The sequence below is a fragment of the Botrytis fragariae genome, assembly GCF_013461495.1.
Source record: "Botrytis fragariae strain BVB16 chromosome Unknown tig00000006, whole genome shotgun sequence".
NCBI lineage: Eukaryota > Fungi > Ascomycota > Leotiomycetes > Helotiales > Sclerotiniaceae > Botrytis > Botrytis fragariae.
In genome coordinates, this window is record NW_023500988.1 from 412,489 (window position 1) to 429,629 (window position 17,141).

The 17,141-nt window shown below is 33.4% G+C and overlaps 4 protein-coding genes across 4 annotated transcripts; 2 read left to right on the forward strand and 2 right to left on the reverse strand.

Moving 5' to 3' along the window:
* Nucleotides 1-938: 938 nt before the first annotated feature.
* Bfra_001312 (putative serine threonine-protein kinase sid2 protein) lies at nt 939-3,169 on the reverse strand (the record flags this gene model as incomplete). Its single annotated transcript, XM_037331746.1, has 4 exons — nt 939-1,302; nt 1,350-1,963; nt 2,015-2,439; nt 2,488-3,169. The coding sequence occupies 4 exons, from the start codon at nt 3,167-3,169 to the stop codon at nt 939-941; spliced, it is 2,085 nt and encodes a 694-aa protein (XP_037195900.1).
* A 776-nt stretch (nt 3,170-3,945) lies between these two features.
* On the forward strand, nt 3,946-4,983 carry Bfra_001313 (putative mosc domain protein; the record flags this gene model as incomplete). Its single annotated transcript, XM_037331747.1, has 1 exon — nt 3,946-4,983. One exon carries the CDS (start codon nt 3,946-3,948, stop codon nt 4,981-4,983), a length of 1,038 nt encoding a protein of 345 aa, XP_037195901.1.
* Nucleotides 4,984-6,384: 1,401 nt separating this feature from the next.
* On the reverse strand, nt 6,385-8,101 carry Bfra_001314 (putative imidazole glycerol phosphate synthase hishf protein; the record flags this gene model as incomplete). The annotated part of the gene is made up of 2 exons (XM_037331748.1): nt 6,385-7,887; nt 7,979-8,101. The coding sequence occupies 2 exons, from the start codon at nt 8,099-8,101 to the stop codon at nt 6,385-6,387; spliced, it is 1,626 nt and encodes a 541-aa protein (XP_037195902.1).
* Nucleotides 8,102-9,287: 1,186 nt separating this feature from the next.
* Bfra_001315 (uncharacterized protein) lies at nt 9,288-9,947 on the forward strand (the record flags this gene model as incomplete). The annotated part of the gene is made up of 1 exon (XM_037331749.1): nt 9,288-9,947. One exon carries the CDS (start codon nt 9,288-9,290, stop codon nt 9,945-9,947), a length of 660 nt encoding a protein of 219 aa, XP_037195903.1.
* Between the last annotated feature and the right edge of the window lie 7,194 nt (nt 9,948-17,141).

Here is a 17,141-nt window from a genome sequence, read left to right on the forward strand (position 1 = left end):
AAACGGTTCGAAAACCCATACAAAAATACTCGCGATCGCCTAAGCTACTCCCAAAACACACAATCGGCGTGTAACGTAGTACGAATGAACCCCGCTCGTCCAACCAATTTTACCCTGCCCCATTTAAACAACAGGGCATCTCTGCACCCGCGCCGCATTTTTGCAGAAGACTTGACTGAAAATTTGTTCTATCGCCGAGTCCATTTAGCCGGTTCGCCAACCAACATGAGTGGTACCGAACTGTCGGGTCGATGGATCGGGCTGAGCCGCCCTTTGAGTACCGAAAGTCCGGGCTTGCGCTCATAAGCCCAGATCTCCGTGATGATGAAATAAAATGGCATGATAATGCTTGGAACAAGATGAAATTCTCAAAATAGGACTCTAATACATAGTCATAGAGAAAAATGTACATTTCAACAGACAATGATACTTTGAGAAGTCAAGCAGAGCGACCAAATGAGTCCCTTCAATTTTTCATATGACTGAGAAGAATGAGACGATATCAACCCCGTTTTCCGTCGAGCCGGCTTGCTCTCGAAAATGGAATATGAGAAGCTTTTATGAGATATATTATATTCGAAGTATTATTACAGCATTCGCGTGTGCATTGTGTTAGGTTCATGCTAACAATCAATAATTAACCCCCACTTGTATGCACTATCATGTAACAAACAAAAAACTCCAGAAACGAGCGCGATAAGCAAATGCCGCGAGAACCGCGGAGAGACCAGGAAGAGTTTTACAGTGTAGAGTCAAGCAAAGCTGACTCTCAACGCCGCAGATATGCCTTGTCATAACCGCTACTCCGCAATCCCATCCTTCCGTCCATGATAGCCACTTCCAGTGTTTCCAGTCCTGCCCCTTTCCATCCCAGCCCACCATTTTCATCTCCCTAAATCATAAATTGAATGTTGAAAATCATCAAGATCATAATCTGCTTATAGCATAGTGCCAAAAGTGCCATCGGTTGGAATTGCCTTTCTTGGGCTAGACTTCCCATCATCGTCTGTGTTTGGCTTACGATGTCTGAATGTGAATCCGACGAACAAACTCTTGCTCATAGCATCTTCTCTATCGGCCATATTCTCCAAAGCCGTTTGCTTGTCATGGACTTCTTTGTATTTAGCCATATCAGCTTCGTTGCTGAAATCGTCAAAGTAGCCTGCATCAGTTTCAGAGTCCAGCTCTGGTACAAATGGAGCACGTTGCGAACGAAGAGTGTTCCAGTCAACCTCAGCAAAGTATTGATGTCCATAGACTTCTGAGATAGTGGAGAAACGCTTGACCTTGGACGTAATGCAGCTATTCCTGTTAGCAAATGTTTGTCTAGTATCGAGTATTATGATTACCTTGTAATGAAGTTCCAAGTACGATTACTAATGAAGTAATTTGGATCTTCCCAAACTGGCCTCTTCAACACTTCTCTCCAATGCTTCAAATTCTTCCAGGTTTCATCAACGGTTGCACCAGCAAATGGAGGAAATCCTGTCAAAGCCTCGAAATGCATACACCCCAAGCTCCAATAATCCACTGTGAAGTCATACTCATCTCCTTTCAACACTTCAGGGGCCATGTAATCGGGTGATCCAACAATCGACTTGGCATAATTAACATCTTTGTTTCTCAAGGATCTGTAACCTTCTCGGCGTTCCGCAACAGTACGCTCTTCGATAGGTTTACCAAAGGGAACATATGTCTCTCCGACCTTTTCAAGCTTCACTCGCATGGACTCAATCTTGCCTGGAGCAAGGAAACCTGCAGCAAGGCCAAAATCTGTGAGCTTGACATGTCCCGTCGAATCAATCAAGAAATTTTCGGGTTTCAGATCTCTGTGAATATAACCGAGCTGGTGCAAAGCATCCACGCAACAAAACATTTCGGCAATATAGAATCGAGCATGTCTATTGGCAAGAACACCAGTGTTGTTCAGTAGGGTTCGAAAATCTCCACCTGGGACATATTCCTAAAAAAATAGTTAGCAAAATGCACACATATAAAGTGAGATAAGTCCTACCATAGCTAGATATATACTCTTCTCATCCTGGAATGAGTAGAGCAATCTAACCAGCCATTCGCTCTTGGCGTTGGTCAAAATATCACGTTCCGTGAGAACGTGTCTAATCTCGTCCAACTTGAACAATAGTTTTTTGCTCATAACCTTCAAGGCACAGACTTCCCTAGTATCCTTCTTCTGAGCAAGGAAGACTTGTCCATAACCACCTTGTCCAACTTGTGTCAAAATTTGGAAATCGCCCTGGCGTAGACGAACTCGACGTTTGCGCAAATTGGCACGCTCTCTACCAGCATATTTTGACCAAACTGGGATATATTCTTCTTCGGGAGTTTCTGGAGGAGCGGGATATTCTGCCTTGAAATGATTGAGTCGATTTTGACGCGATCCGACGTAACTCAAGAGGTCATAATAATAATCAAGAAAGTCTGCTTATTATTAGTAGTGCTACTATAGAACGACAACGGAATACTCACAAAGCTGGGTCACATTGGCCAGACGTTTCACATTGGGCTTATGCAAAATCTCCAATTCCTCTGCAGTCAATCCACGTTGCGTATTGTATTTTCTGGTCGGTGGTGGTGGAATTTCCCGAGTTTGATAGAGCTCCTGGCGTGAAATCGCTGCTTGGTTCAGAGAAGGAGAATCGCGAGCGATCGCTGCTGGGTTGAGCGATGGAGAATCTGTTTGTCTTGCGGTTTGAGGGGTATTATTCTCTTTACCTTGTCGTCGTACAGGGCTTCCTGAGGGGATTGATGATTTTTGGATGATACTCTCATCAGTATTCCCGGTAGGATTGCTAAAGAACTCATCGACTGCGTTGGCATTCGCTCCCTTCCCTGGAGTCAGTGGGTTGCCAATCGGAACGCGACCAGTCTTTGTTGGACTGCTCAAATTGACAGGAGTAAGCTTCATAGCAGAATCAAAAGCTGTAGGCAATTCGTTGGCTCCAGGTGGGTTGCGATTCTTGCTTGGACTTCCTTGGGGTGTTGAGACGGGATTTATGAAGTTGCTTCTATTGACTGGAGTACTGGGTCGATCACCAAAACTTTCATTTTGACTAGAGCGAGTATGCAAAGGTGGTGGGGGAACTGGCAAGATATTATCATGCTTCCCAGCTTGTGCAGAGGGGAAAAGATTGGTTATGAAGCTGGACATTGTTCGACTTCTAATCGCGGATTGGTTGTTAAGAAGAATAACTCTGCAGAATGACAACGCACTTCAGACTAATGAAGGAACGGAGCAATCACAAAACGTAAAGCTCGCAGAAGGTTGTATTAAAAAGAACAAGTGCGAGTGCAGAGTGGCGGGGCTCGAAACGATTGAATATGAAGCGTTGAATGTGAACGTTCTGGCTCCACGATTGCATAGAATCCCCAAAATAAAGTGCTCTAAAGTACCTGTTCTTGCATAAGGTAGGTGGGGTCTTGGCAATTGATGTTTATTTGTGGGAAAGAGCGCTTGAGATGGGTTTGGAATGGTTGCGCAGAGCAACCAGCAGGTATGAATTCAAGACAAACGATGACGTAAGCGATGGATCAAAGATATCACATTTTCATTGTGTGCATTTTGAAAGTCGACATTTGGAACATGGGAAATGACTAGATAGGCGATTGAGATAGATAGATGTGATTTTACTATCCATTTGTTATAGCCACTCAACAGCAGCTTGATTCTTCTTTGCTTGATATCCAACATTTCAACCTGTGGTCTTTTACATAGATGCGATACCTACCTAGGAAGGTAGATGGGCATTTAAACATTCATGGCAATCTAAATTCCTCCCCTTCTCATCCCCGCTACTAGATAAGATCGCCTTCTTCCCCAAACGCAAATCATTCCTAGGCAGTCTAATTCTCACAAAACGTGTAGCACCACCAGCTGCAGAACACAATACAAGCTTCGCATTTCGATTGCTATCGATATCACTCACCATGTTGTACAATCTCAACCCTTTTTCATCTCCCTCCACCACTACCGTAATCAGCGACCTTCTAATTTATCCTATAAAGTCTTGTCGTGGTATCTCAATTAAATCGTCCCGCCTTACCACTCATGGCCTCGACCTTGACAGACGCTGGATGTTCGTTTCCGGCGATGACCACAAATTCATTACAATCCGCGACATCTCCTCTATGACCTTGATTGATACCGCCTTTGCTACAGCCAAATCTCCCTCTGAATCTGGCAGCGAAGATGCCGAATATCTGGTCGTCAGTATTAGGAATGCAGATAAGAAGGTCATGGTCCCCGCACGACCTACAGAACAATGGTTGAAAGATAACACAAGCTTGACACAGGTGGACATTTGGGATTACAAGACAGATGGATACGTATACAAGGATGAGATAAACAGCATATTCAACGATTTCTTTGAGAAAGATGTTAAGTTGGTATATAAGGGACCAACGCCCAGAATCCTGCGGGGTAACGGAGCACCAGAAATATTGGGAAGAGAGGAGAGCACCAATTTCCCAGATGTGATGCCGGTTTTGATTGCAAATGAAGCTTCCCTTCAAGAATTAAATCAAAGATTGTCGAAGAAAGGAGCGGATGAGATCACAATTGAAAGATTCCGTCCGAACATCATTGTGAGGGGTAAAGACGAGAGAAATACCGATGATACCGCACCCGCTGCATGGACAGAAGATAATTGGAAGCGAGTGAAAATAGTGAACAAGCCCAACTCAGGACTTTTATCCACCGCAATGGGTTCAAATGGGTTGGATATTGATATCCAGGCTCGTTGTGCAAGATGCCAGGTTCCAAATGTCAATCCAGACACTGCGGAAAAGAATAAACACGAACCATGGGATACATTGGTGAGCTATAGACGTGTAGATGAAGGTATCAAATGGAAGCCATGTTTTGGAATGCTGGGTGTACCTAGATCGGATGGGTCCATTACTGTGGGAATGAAATTTGAGGTTTTGGAAACAACAGAGGATCATAAATATATGAAAGGATTCTAGTTCTTTTTTTTATTTTACTTCGGATAATCAAAGATATCACGTTCGGTAATCTTCATCGTGCCTAGAATTTGATCATGTTCTTGGTGAATTCCCCGAAGTCCTCATAAAATAGCCATGCTATTGTCTCTTTCACAGTCTAGCCTCACGAGTCCCGAGAGTTTCCATCGCCCACGGAGGAAAAACGGCTTTGCAATGCTTGAAAGATTTAAATAGACCGCCGTACCATATTTATCTTTCCAGGAGATGCTTTCTAATCCTCATTCTCTATCAGTTAACTCTTTCTCCACCATCGGCACATCCTAAATCTCTCCCCCTTCCTTACCTACCTGACACATCTTGGACATAGCCAGAGAGACTGTTAAGACTAATGAATAGGAGAATATTCCACATTAGATTCCCCAACAGAAGGACTCTAGCAATGAATTGAATCAAAATGCCCGCTGATAGTATCGCCCGTAACATATAAAACTTCATTCTCTAGCCCACAGCTCCTCAACAGCCTGCATGTCACTAGTCACAATATCTTGCGTAATTTTCCTTCTAAATCCCAAGATTTATAATTCTCGACGTCAATATTCTAATATCCTCTAGTATCAGCAACGTCACCTTATTTTTCTAGCCCCTAAGAGGCCTGACAAGCTATTCCTCCTCCCCCTCTTCCTTCTTCCCCTGCGGCACCACCCCCAGAATTTCCGAATAAAAACCTCATTGAGTGCCAGTACTTACAACAATCCACTTCCTACCATTATTCCACCACCTCCCCCATAACAAGCTTTTCACACGACACTACTCATCGAACAAATCCTACGCACTCCTCCTTCAAGTGGTATCGTAATCAACAAGAGGAGTTCGTGTGGCCAAGTAGGATATCATATATCATAGGGTAAAGAGGAGACAATCAGTTGTTGGGCTGATGGGGTCCGTGGCTTTTGTTGTCAAAGAAAGAGTATCTATGGAGGGGGAAGCGAAGGAGAATGTTTGGACTCTGGAGGGAGATGAATGTTTTCGATCATCAGGATTCCACGATAAATGTGACGGATGCAAAAGGTAAGAACAACTTCGTTTAAGTCAAAGAAATGAGAACAATGATACTAGTCAAAAGTGGGTTTGCTCACTCACGTACACTAATATCGATCATTCCAACTTTGGCTTTGAAGCAGCCAAATACCAAATACACGACGGGTTTCTTCCCAAGTACTAAAATCTGAGCGGATATCGTTCCCCACTCCATAGTATTATATTTAAAGTTTCATGATTCGATCACTTGGATGCTCCATTCAATTTGGAATGGTGAGCTGGTGTTATCAATCACTATTTTCCTTTCTTTCTATTTTATAAGAAAAGTGCGGCTCAAGTTGCTGGAGCAAACACTGGGAATATTCTTTATTTTGATTGTATCACTTAAAGATCGCTCTCGAATTGTCTAACCATCAACCCCTTCTCGGCAAGAGAATCTTTGACTTGCTTAACCGTATATTCTCCTCTATGGAACATACCAGCTCCAAGAGCAGCATCTGTGGATGTCTTCGAGAAAACTTCTTCAAAGTGACCAGGGTTTCCAGCTCCACTGGAAGCAATGACTGGTATGCTCACTGCACTCTTTACTTGGTCAATGAGTTCCAAATCAAAACCGCTATTTGTTCCGTCTTTGTCTATACAGTTCAAAAGAATCTCGCCTGTTCCCATTGCCTCAACAGCAGTCACCAGCTCAACGACATCCATATCTCGTGTCTCTCGGCCTCCTTTAATTGTGCATGCATACCAGCAATATTCTTCACCATTTGGTCCTGGGTATCTTGTTCGTATAGTGTTATGTTTCGTTTCTTCAGGTTTCGATACGTAAACTCTCTTTGGATCCACACTCACAACCACTGCTTGGTTGCCATAAGCACCAGATATTTGCTCTATGGCTGTGGTTCCAGACAATTTCTTTCCTCTTGAATAATATTCCTCTGCTGCCGTCACAGCGTCAGATCCAATGGATACTTTGTCTGCTCCACTCTGGAAATACATTGTTGCGATTTGCAATGCTGAAATCTTTGTACCATCGGTATCAATAGTGTCTCGAATACCTCCTCCAATTGTTAATGGAACAAAAACACTTTTTGATGTCTGTCGTAATATTTCGAGCATTGGTACATCTGCTACCGGGCAATCTCTGAAACTTGTGATGTTGAGAAATGTAACTTCGTCGGCTCCTTGTTCGTAGTATTTTTTGGCCATTTCAACTGGCTTTCCTAGATTTCGTACATTTCCACCATCAGTTTTTTCTCGCACATCGTATTGATCACCCTTTGTCACTACCAAATCTCCTTGATCATTTGTTCGCACATCCAAACATGCGATAACTCTTCTAGTCAAGCCCTCTTTGGCAGCGACCAAGCCTTCAACTGCGCTACTACTGTTGTCTCCGTCTAAGAAAGCTTTGATTACCCTCAGTCCAGCAACTCCACTCTTTTCTGGGTGAAATTGTGTCGCCAATATGTTTCCTTTTGCAATCGCTCCAACAAACTCTTCCTCCCCATAGCGTGCGGTTGCGACAGTCCAACCTTGGCTTTCCAATTCCCCTTGCTTATATGGAACCTTGTATGAATGAACGTAATAATACTTCGAGCTTGGTCTCAATCCGAAAACTTCTTTACCCGATGTATTCGCGCTGTTCCATCCGATGTGTGGTACTGATTTCGAGCTATCGTCAAATCGATCGAGAGTCGCCTTGACATACCCAAGCCCAGGAACTGCTGGATTTTCCGCAGACCCCTCAAATAATGCCTGTAATCCAACACAGATACCCATGAAAGGTTTCCCTGAATCAATGTGTTTTTGTATCGCTGGAAGGTATCCGGCTTTGGAGAATTGTGTCATGCAGTGACCGAAATGGCCAACTCCAGGAAGAATGAGTTTCTAAAATGTAAGTTATTAGAAAGAGTAGATGATATGAAAGAAAGAATACATTTAAATTCGCAAGCATAGCTTAAAAACCGAAATAACCTACATCTGCCTTTGGCACATCTTCTGGAGACCTTATCCATTCAATAGTGTAGCCCACCTTCTCGATGGCATTGACCAAGCTACGCACGTTTCCAGCAACGTAGTCAAGAAGATAGACTTTTGACATGATGATATATGAGTTTATGAAATGACTTATAACTAGAAGACTCAATATATACTACAGTGAAGGTGGCAGGTGAGTCATGTAGAAGTAGTATAAAATTGAGTGTTGAAACTGCCCCGCCAACAAAATATTCTGCCATCAGCTTCACCGCCTTTCAAGATGCGGCCGCATTGGATCTTGTACTAGCCTAACCTCATTCATCACTTCTAACTTCCACATTGATGTTTCTTTATATTTCCATACGCAATCATGTGGCATGTGAATTATAGACCATGATCATAAGTCTATATAACCTTTACAGCTGCTTCACCCAGCTTTCGACTTCACCCATGGCCACTAATCATTGGTCACTTATAGAGTCGTGGAAAACGCCTTAAATCATAATATATCTCTATACCTACATATGCTAACGGTTACAAGCTTGATGTAATCTCTCTACGGAGTCTCAAAAGACAGCCCAAGTATCTCTATTTTGATCCTTACACAAACCGTCATAATGTCAGAGAACGGCTGTTCATATGACCCATTATACTTTCCATCCACCGATCTTTGATCGTATCTGTTCTTAGGAAGGTTTGATAGAGAAACGCGGTAATATTTTAGCAAACACGTCATTTCACTTTCTATAAATGATCGCCTTCTGCACTCTAGATCTTCTATGCTGGTAATATGCTCTCTGGCTTCCGCGTTCGGGAAGACTTTTCGCTATAAGACGGTCTAGCAGAAGCGAGCCCCTTTAACATTCATTATCGGGGAGAAGTGAATTGCTCGTTCATATACCAGCAGGTATATCACACCTCTTCTTCTTCTGTATGGCTTCTTATTCAGAACTTGGTGGCCATCATTCCCCTATCATAATCTTTTCGATTTCCTCGCGAAAACAGCACATGCACAAATACTTAGTATCGATTCATCAAAAGCATTCTCTCTTGCCCAAGAATTCTTATAGCACAGGCAGCCAGACTGGATTTGTCATTTCAAAGGAGTGCAATCTTCAAGGGAAACACAATTTATCGAGGTATTTGAGTGTTTAAGCTGTGTTCTTAAACCAAATATTTTGTCTCGGCTATGCGCATCCTGTTTATGTTACATTCACAACATTTTCAAGTGCCATAAGACATAACAGATCGTAAGTTTATCTGGACTATTCTTCCCTTATAATAGCCTTAACTTGAATAGTACTCTCACTATGACTCGCAGAAATCCCAAATCTCCCGACGCTGGCTTCTATGCACCAGCAACCAAAGCTAGTATCCTGATCTGCAACAAGAGACGTAGGTATCGACTCGCTCCTGGTAAAAACCTCCTTGAGACTCTTCCAGAGAACGTTCGACACATGATCTACAAGCTCTGCAAATTAGCCCCGCGTGTGATTAAAATTTATAACTCCAGCCTTGGAAATTGGGAGAACCTTGCCAGAAGAGCAGTATCAGGATATATGCCTTTGAATTTTTATGAATATTTCTCTATTCAAGTAGCCAGATGCAAAGGCGTCACTGTTCCTGTGGCATTTCACATCAGCCACGAGTCTAGAGCGTATGCATTACGCTTCTACACTATCATCTTCACTGATCCAATCCGTGGTCAGCCAGTGTATTTTGACTTACGGCGAGATGTTCTTGAAATTCGAGGTATGGAGGCGGCATTCGTACTACTTGGTCAAGTCCCCTCTTTTACCTCTAAACTTTATGATTTTACAAAGGGAGGAGAGATTATCAGGCCCATGGTGAAAGTACGCAATCTGTCCGTTACCTCAGCCGACCGTCCAGACCGACTTCTTACGGGATATTTCTTTGGGCTCAAAGAATTCACAGACACGAAATACCTGCGAACCCTTTATCTTCATTAAAGTTTCAGGGTAGAGCATGGCTTACATCGCCGCTATTCCAAGCCTCGTGATAAGCTGACGGTGAAGGATCAGGGCCAACTTTACGTGGACAAAAAGCCTAAGGTAAGTCAAGCTTGTTCAATCACGCAATTCAATCATTAACATGTATCAGAAGAAATCCCTTCTTACAAAAGGACCAAAGTCCATGTATGTGTTTGGAAAGACGAAGAGATGATCTGGTACTGGGATATGGGACACAAAATTTAAATTGAGTTGCGGGAAGAGATATTTCTGTCGTATGTTACAGGCAGAGACTTTGAGATTAGGTTATTGGAGTAGGACCTTGGAGAGTAATGAATCTAGAATTTTGATAGTCTCGGGGTTTGTTTAGAATTACCAATAAACGTATTGGGTTCAATTCTCTCTGTTGATGAACTTGCAAATTCGTGAATTGTGATCATAACACTAGATTTTGCTTTGATATGTCCGAGTATTTGTACCAAGGCCGATATGGACCATTTTGCCAATACACCAAAAATAGAATTCTGCCTAATATAAAAAAAAAATCTAAAATTTGTATAATATACCCATACAAATCTTAGAAAAATAATTTGTATTATATAAAATACAATCTCATCACATATCACCATAAAAACCATTTATAATATATTTTCATTTTTTAAATAAAATAACAATAATAATAATATTATTATACATCAACTTATATTATAAAAATAGTTTTTTCTTTTTCTATATTCATTAAACTTATATAATCATTTTAATACATATAATCTTAAAATAAATAAATACACAAAATATAAATAAACAATTAAATTTACAAACATTTCAATTCAAATTATTTAAATTTATTCAAAAACATAAATACTTAATTATACAAGCAATACTAAAATAATATCTACTTTTATTATAATTAATTATAATAACTCTTACAACTCTATTTCAGTTACTCCTCAAATTAACTCCCCTCTACATTCCTCTCATATTTCAAAGAATTTATTAAATTTAATTCAATTTGAACCTCTCCCAATCAATAAAAATCGAATTATAAACTATTCTGCTTATCTTATACAATCCTTTATATATCCTCCAATTAATATTTACTAATCTTTTAATAATTAAAATATTATTTTATATATATAAATTACCTCACTTTTCTCAAAAAAAAGATTCTATATAAAACAAAGTTTTAATACAATAATACTCTAGATAAATCTTTATATAATATCTATATTATTAAAACTCTAATTATTCAATCTCAATATAAATTCAATAATATAATAATAATCTTTTATATAATCTAATATCTTACTCCTTTTAATAATATAATAAAACATCAACCCTATCAAAAATACAAAAAAGAGAATAATATTTTTGTAATATATATAAAACTAAAAGAATAATTTAAAAACATTTATACCAATTATAAAAAACAGAATGAATATAGAATATACACTATACAAAATATAGATCCCAATAAATTTATAATTCAATTAAAAATATCTAAAGTAATAATTAAAATATAATCTAAAAGACATACAACTCATTTTACATTATATCAATCTATTAATAGTTATAAAAGATAAGTAATTAAAGTCAATCCAAAATAATAAAATTAAATTTGAAAAAAAAGCTTATTATTAATATCTCGATTTTTATATATTTTATAATAATATTAATAATTCAAACAAATTTGATACTAATAAATCTATCCATTTCCTATATCAAATATAAGAAATAATTTATTTTCTTTTTCTTTTTCTTAAATATAATATAACATAACACAACCAATAAAAACAAAGAATTCAATTAATATATATTACAACTCAAAACCCTTCTATTACCTCATAATTATATATTTCAAATATTATATATTCAAATAAAGTATTTATTATACAAAAAAAAAACAAAAAAAATAATAATAAAATAACTTTATAACTCTAAAAAACAAATATACCAAATTTCATTTTATTCATTATTATTATTCCTTATTAGTTTTTTTATTAATCAATTTTTTATAAAATCCATTTTCTTTGAAGAGATTATTCTGAAATCTAGTATATTATAATATATATAGAATTAATGATATATCAATAGTCTCTATTAAATCATTTTAAAATAAAGATTAAAAAAGTTTTAATTTATTAAAAGAGGAGGGTTTAATATTAATAAATGGAATTATAATATTAAAAATATTTTTTGATTTAATTAGTTTATTATTTAATATATAATTTAAAATATATAATTTATTAATAATATTGATATAAATATTAATATAGGATTTAATATTTGATTATTGTTTTAAGTTTTTTTATATATATATTTAAAAAAATAATTAATCACTTGTATATTATTATTTTTAAGTATAATCTTTTATACTAATTTAGTTTTAATTTTTTTTTTTGATTATTTATTTATTGATTTAAACTTGATTTTGAGATTATTAATAAACTTTTTTTTAATTAAAGATTTGAAGAAAAACTCAAATTTCGATATTATTCTTTTAAGACTATCTAGCTTGAATTTAATTGAAATCCTAGGATTATTTGATTATTAATATATACAAGTATTTTTATCGATTTTTTATATAGTATAATCTATAATATTCTATTTTATAAAAAGAAATATTGAGTATATATCCTCTTTTCTCTTAAAAATATTCTTAGTTTTCAATAGATTATATAATATATTAATATTTTGAAATATATTGTCTATAAGTATTTTGTATTTTATTATAATTAATAATAAACCCTTAAATTGAATTTCTTTAACATTTTTAATAAAATATTTATATTTAAAATTACTTATAGAATCTATTTAGTAATTATTTTTAATAAATAATAAAATAATCTTACTTCGAAATCAAATATATAGATTTTCGAATAAACAATTATTGAATAGTAATATAAATTCCTTTATATATTAATTAATCTATGTATAATCAATTCTAATAGAAATATTATATATAAAAAATAAATTGAAGCAAAATTCAAAGAATAAAATATATCAATTAAAATCTGTTTAGGGGGGGTTTTGAGATTATTTTTTAAAGCATATATATTAAAATAAAAATAAATGATTTTAGTTAAAATAATATTGATAATAAATTTAATATTAATAATTTATAAAACACTCTTTTTGTTTTTATATTCTAATCCTATATTTTTTATTAAAACAATATTTTTAAACTATTTAATACTTATTCTAGTATATAGTGTTTATACTTTTATTATTTTTTCTCTTTTTTATTTATTTATATAATTAATTATCTTTTATTTTAATTATATATTATTCTGAGGTATATTTATTGTATATTATAATAATAAAATAGGTTTTTGTAAATCCTTGTTTTTAATAATACTTTTAATAAGAAAATCTAGAAATAATTCAGAAATCAAAGAGTTAGAGTGTAACGATTCGGCCTTAAGCCTTGATTAGTCACCCATTTACCCCACTAGGCAGGGCAAATCACTTTGCCTAATCTTGATCCTATCTTGGTTCTATCTAGGCCTTATTCGATAGGATCTATAAAAGCCCTCTTCAGGTTTACTTTTTGTATAGTAATTTGTTATTCTTTAGTTATAATAATTGATTCATTCTATCACTATAATTTAACTCTATTGTTATTATATTATAACAAACTTTTAATACTTTTAAAAAGGATAGAATATTTTTTGAGAAAGCTATAATATCTAGCTAGTTATATTTCTTTAGGGTTATTAAACTAATAATCTATTTAAATAATATTATTCAATTGTTATCAGCTAATGATGTCTCTTTATCGAATACTAATATATTAATAATATAATAAAAGCCATAATTCAGAACAACAGCTTCAACAAGAATAGGAAGCTGATATAGGAAATATATTATATAAAGAAAACGAAGAGATAGAATCCAATCAACCCAATTCTCCTCTTTCAGATTTATTAAGATAGAACCTTTTGAATCTTTTTAGTGCCAATATAATAATAATGGTTAAGCTTCAAAAGCTATTTTCGAAATAATTATTGAAATAAGGAATGTGTAGTAGAAGCTATTATTATTTAAAAATAGTTGGATGGGCTATAATATTAAACTTATTGGAATCCTATTTATAGTATAGAAATGCCTCCAAAAATCCTATAGGAATTTTTTTTTTAATTAAGATATATAATAGTTTTATAGCTTTTTTTATTTTTAGAATGAGATTAAGTATTAGAATAAAAAATTTAAAATCTCTAAATAATAGAATTAATTCTATATTCGAAATATGGAGATTACTTGTTAAAAGAAAACTCCTTAATAATATTAATTATTATCTAAACAAAAACGTTAAAGTAAAAATTATCTTTTAATGAATTATAGGGGAAGCTTAGAGATATTTTAAGTTTAAAATAATGTATAAAGACTTCAAAACGTTTATAGAATCTTTAAATTATTTTAAAGGTATATATTTAGTCTTTAACTGGTTAGAATTAGTTATTAAGAAGTTTCGAGTTTTGAGAATGGATAATAATATATTCTATTAATTTTATATTCAATTTCTAGAGTTAATTATAAAATCAAATTAATTAGAGGAAAACCTCTATAAAAAACTAATTACAAAGATATTTCTATTATTAAAGAATACAACTATTACTATTATAAATAGCTACCCCAATTTTCAAAAATATATTTCTTATTTAATTAATATAGATATGAGAATATATACTAACTATTTAAAGAGCTTAATAATATTAAAGTAGATATCCTGATACTTAAAAAGATTACCTTCAAATTCTTTATAATCTGGTAGAATACTAAGCTAAGAAAAATCCGCTCTTATTAAGCCTATTAAAAAGAGTTCTACAATTCCTGAAGTTTTATTCAATTGGAAATCTTATCCCTTTAAAACTCTAGGAAAGTATTTTATATATAGTACTTCTAATTAAAATAAAGATTATAAGTACTTAATAAAGATTAATAAAATTAACAAAATAAAAGAAAATTTCTTTACTATAGATAATCAATTATATTCAGAATCAATTTCTGATTCTAATTTATATAAATTGGGAAAAGATTAGTTCTTGGAAAAGTCTCTATTCAAGGATTTCAATATACTAGAAATATTGATCTTAAAAGTCTTATAAAGGGAGATAGTTTTGCTATCTCTTACCAATTATAAACTAATAACTTCCAAATCTGCTATTACACATTAATAAATATTGATACTAATATTTACCTTTTTATTAATACTTGATTTACTCAATAAATCTCTAAATATACAAGTACCTTAATACAAGCTCTAAATTACTACATAGACATCCAGGGCTATAATGAATAGTTAAAGGCCTCTATCACTTATATTATCCATTTTATTTTATATCTAGATGATAAAACCTTCCTTAAAATATCTTTCTTATTAATCAATATAAAAAAAGACCTAATCCTAGAAAATGGGTGATTAAAATCTTACAATATTATTTTACAATCTTATAATCACACATTAATATAGCCTATCAGTTTTTTTACAATATTTAATTTTTCGAGTAACTTTAACATCCCTTATAGTTTTTTAAACCAATTAGAATCATCCAATAATACTAAGTATTAAATAAACCTCTATCGCTGCAAAGCTTTTTTTGATATCAATTTTATTAACTCTCTCCAACTATCCCGAGTTAGATTTATTATATAATATAACTAAATCATTAGAAACAACCTTAAATTCATGGACAAACTAATCGCAAAACAGAAAGTTCAAGAAATCTTAATTTCCTCCAAAAACTTAGATAAAACTAAGATCAACAATTTGGTTCTATCAAATAAAACCAAAATCTTTATTCTCAACCATTTATTCTCTAAAGATAAGTTATCAAATCCTTTACCAAATTATTTTATAAATATCACAGCTATTATTATTAAAGCTTTTAAACTATATACTCATTATCATAATAATATTATATTTATTATTTATATATATAAAATTAATAATATATTGAAAGATTGCTTATATAATATGAAACCTATAGAATTAGAAAAATTATATCTATAAATATCTATAGTATATCACTTATAATTAGATATTTTCTCAAAAAACAAATCAAATAAACTTCCTGAACATACTCCTTATAATTATTGAATCGAAATCCCTAATAATATATATTTCAAAATAAGCTCTATTTATAATATATTTATAAAAAAACTATTAATAATAAAAAAATATATTACAGAAAATCTAAAAAAAGGATTTATTGAATCCAGCTCATCTCCTTTTACAGCTTCTATATTGTTTATATCTAAATTAAATAGTAGCTTACAATTCTACATAAACTTCCGATATCTCAATATTATTACTAAATAAAACAAATATCCCCTATTATTGATTAATAAGACTTTAGCTCGCATATCTAAGGCAAAAATATTTATAAAGTTTAATATCCGTTAGACTTTCCATTAAATAAAAATGCATTCTAATTCAGAAGATTTAATTACATTCTGCATTCATTATAGTATATACAAATACAAAGTCTTACCATTTGATCTTACAAATAGCCCTACTATGTATTAGAGATATATAAATAATATATTATTCAATCTCCTTGATATTATTTATATTACTTATTTAAATAATATTCTTATATACTCCGAGAATACATAGAAATACAAGTAATATATTATCCAAATTTTAAATTAGCTATAAAAAACCGGATTATAAGTTAATATAAATAAATATGAATTTAGAATTATAAAAACTAAATACTTAGAGTTTATTATTAATACTAATAAAATCAAAATCAATTTAAAAAAGATTAATATAATTAAAGAATGAAAACCATTAATTAATATTCAAGAAATATAATTCTTCCTAGGATTCTATAATTTCTACCAGCAATTCATTTAAAACTTTAAAAGGATAGTTAAACCTCTTATTCAATTAATAAAGAAAAATATTCAATTTGCCTAGAATTCAGAATATAAAAAAAGCTTTAAAGAACTAAAATGTAAACTAATATAAACACTTATCTTTTGATATTATTATATTAAGAAATAAACTATAATTGAAATGAATGTATTTAATGATATAGTAGGTAGAATTCTTTTTTAATTATAGAAGAATAGCTAATAGCATTCTATGGCGTTCTTCATCAAAACAATACTTTTAGTAAAAATAAACTACACAATATTTGACAAAGAGATACTAGTCATTATAAAAGTTTTCAAGATTTAGCGTAC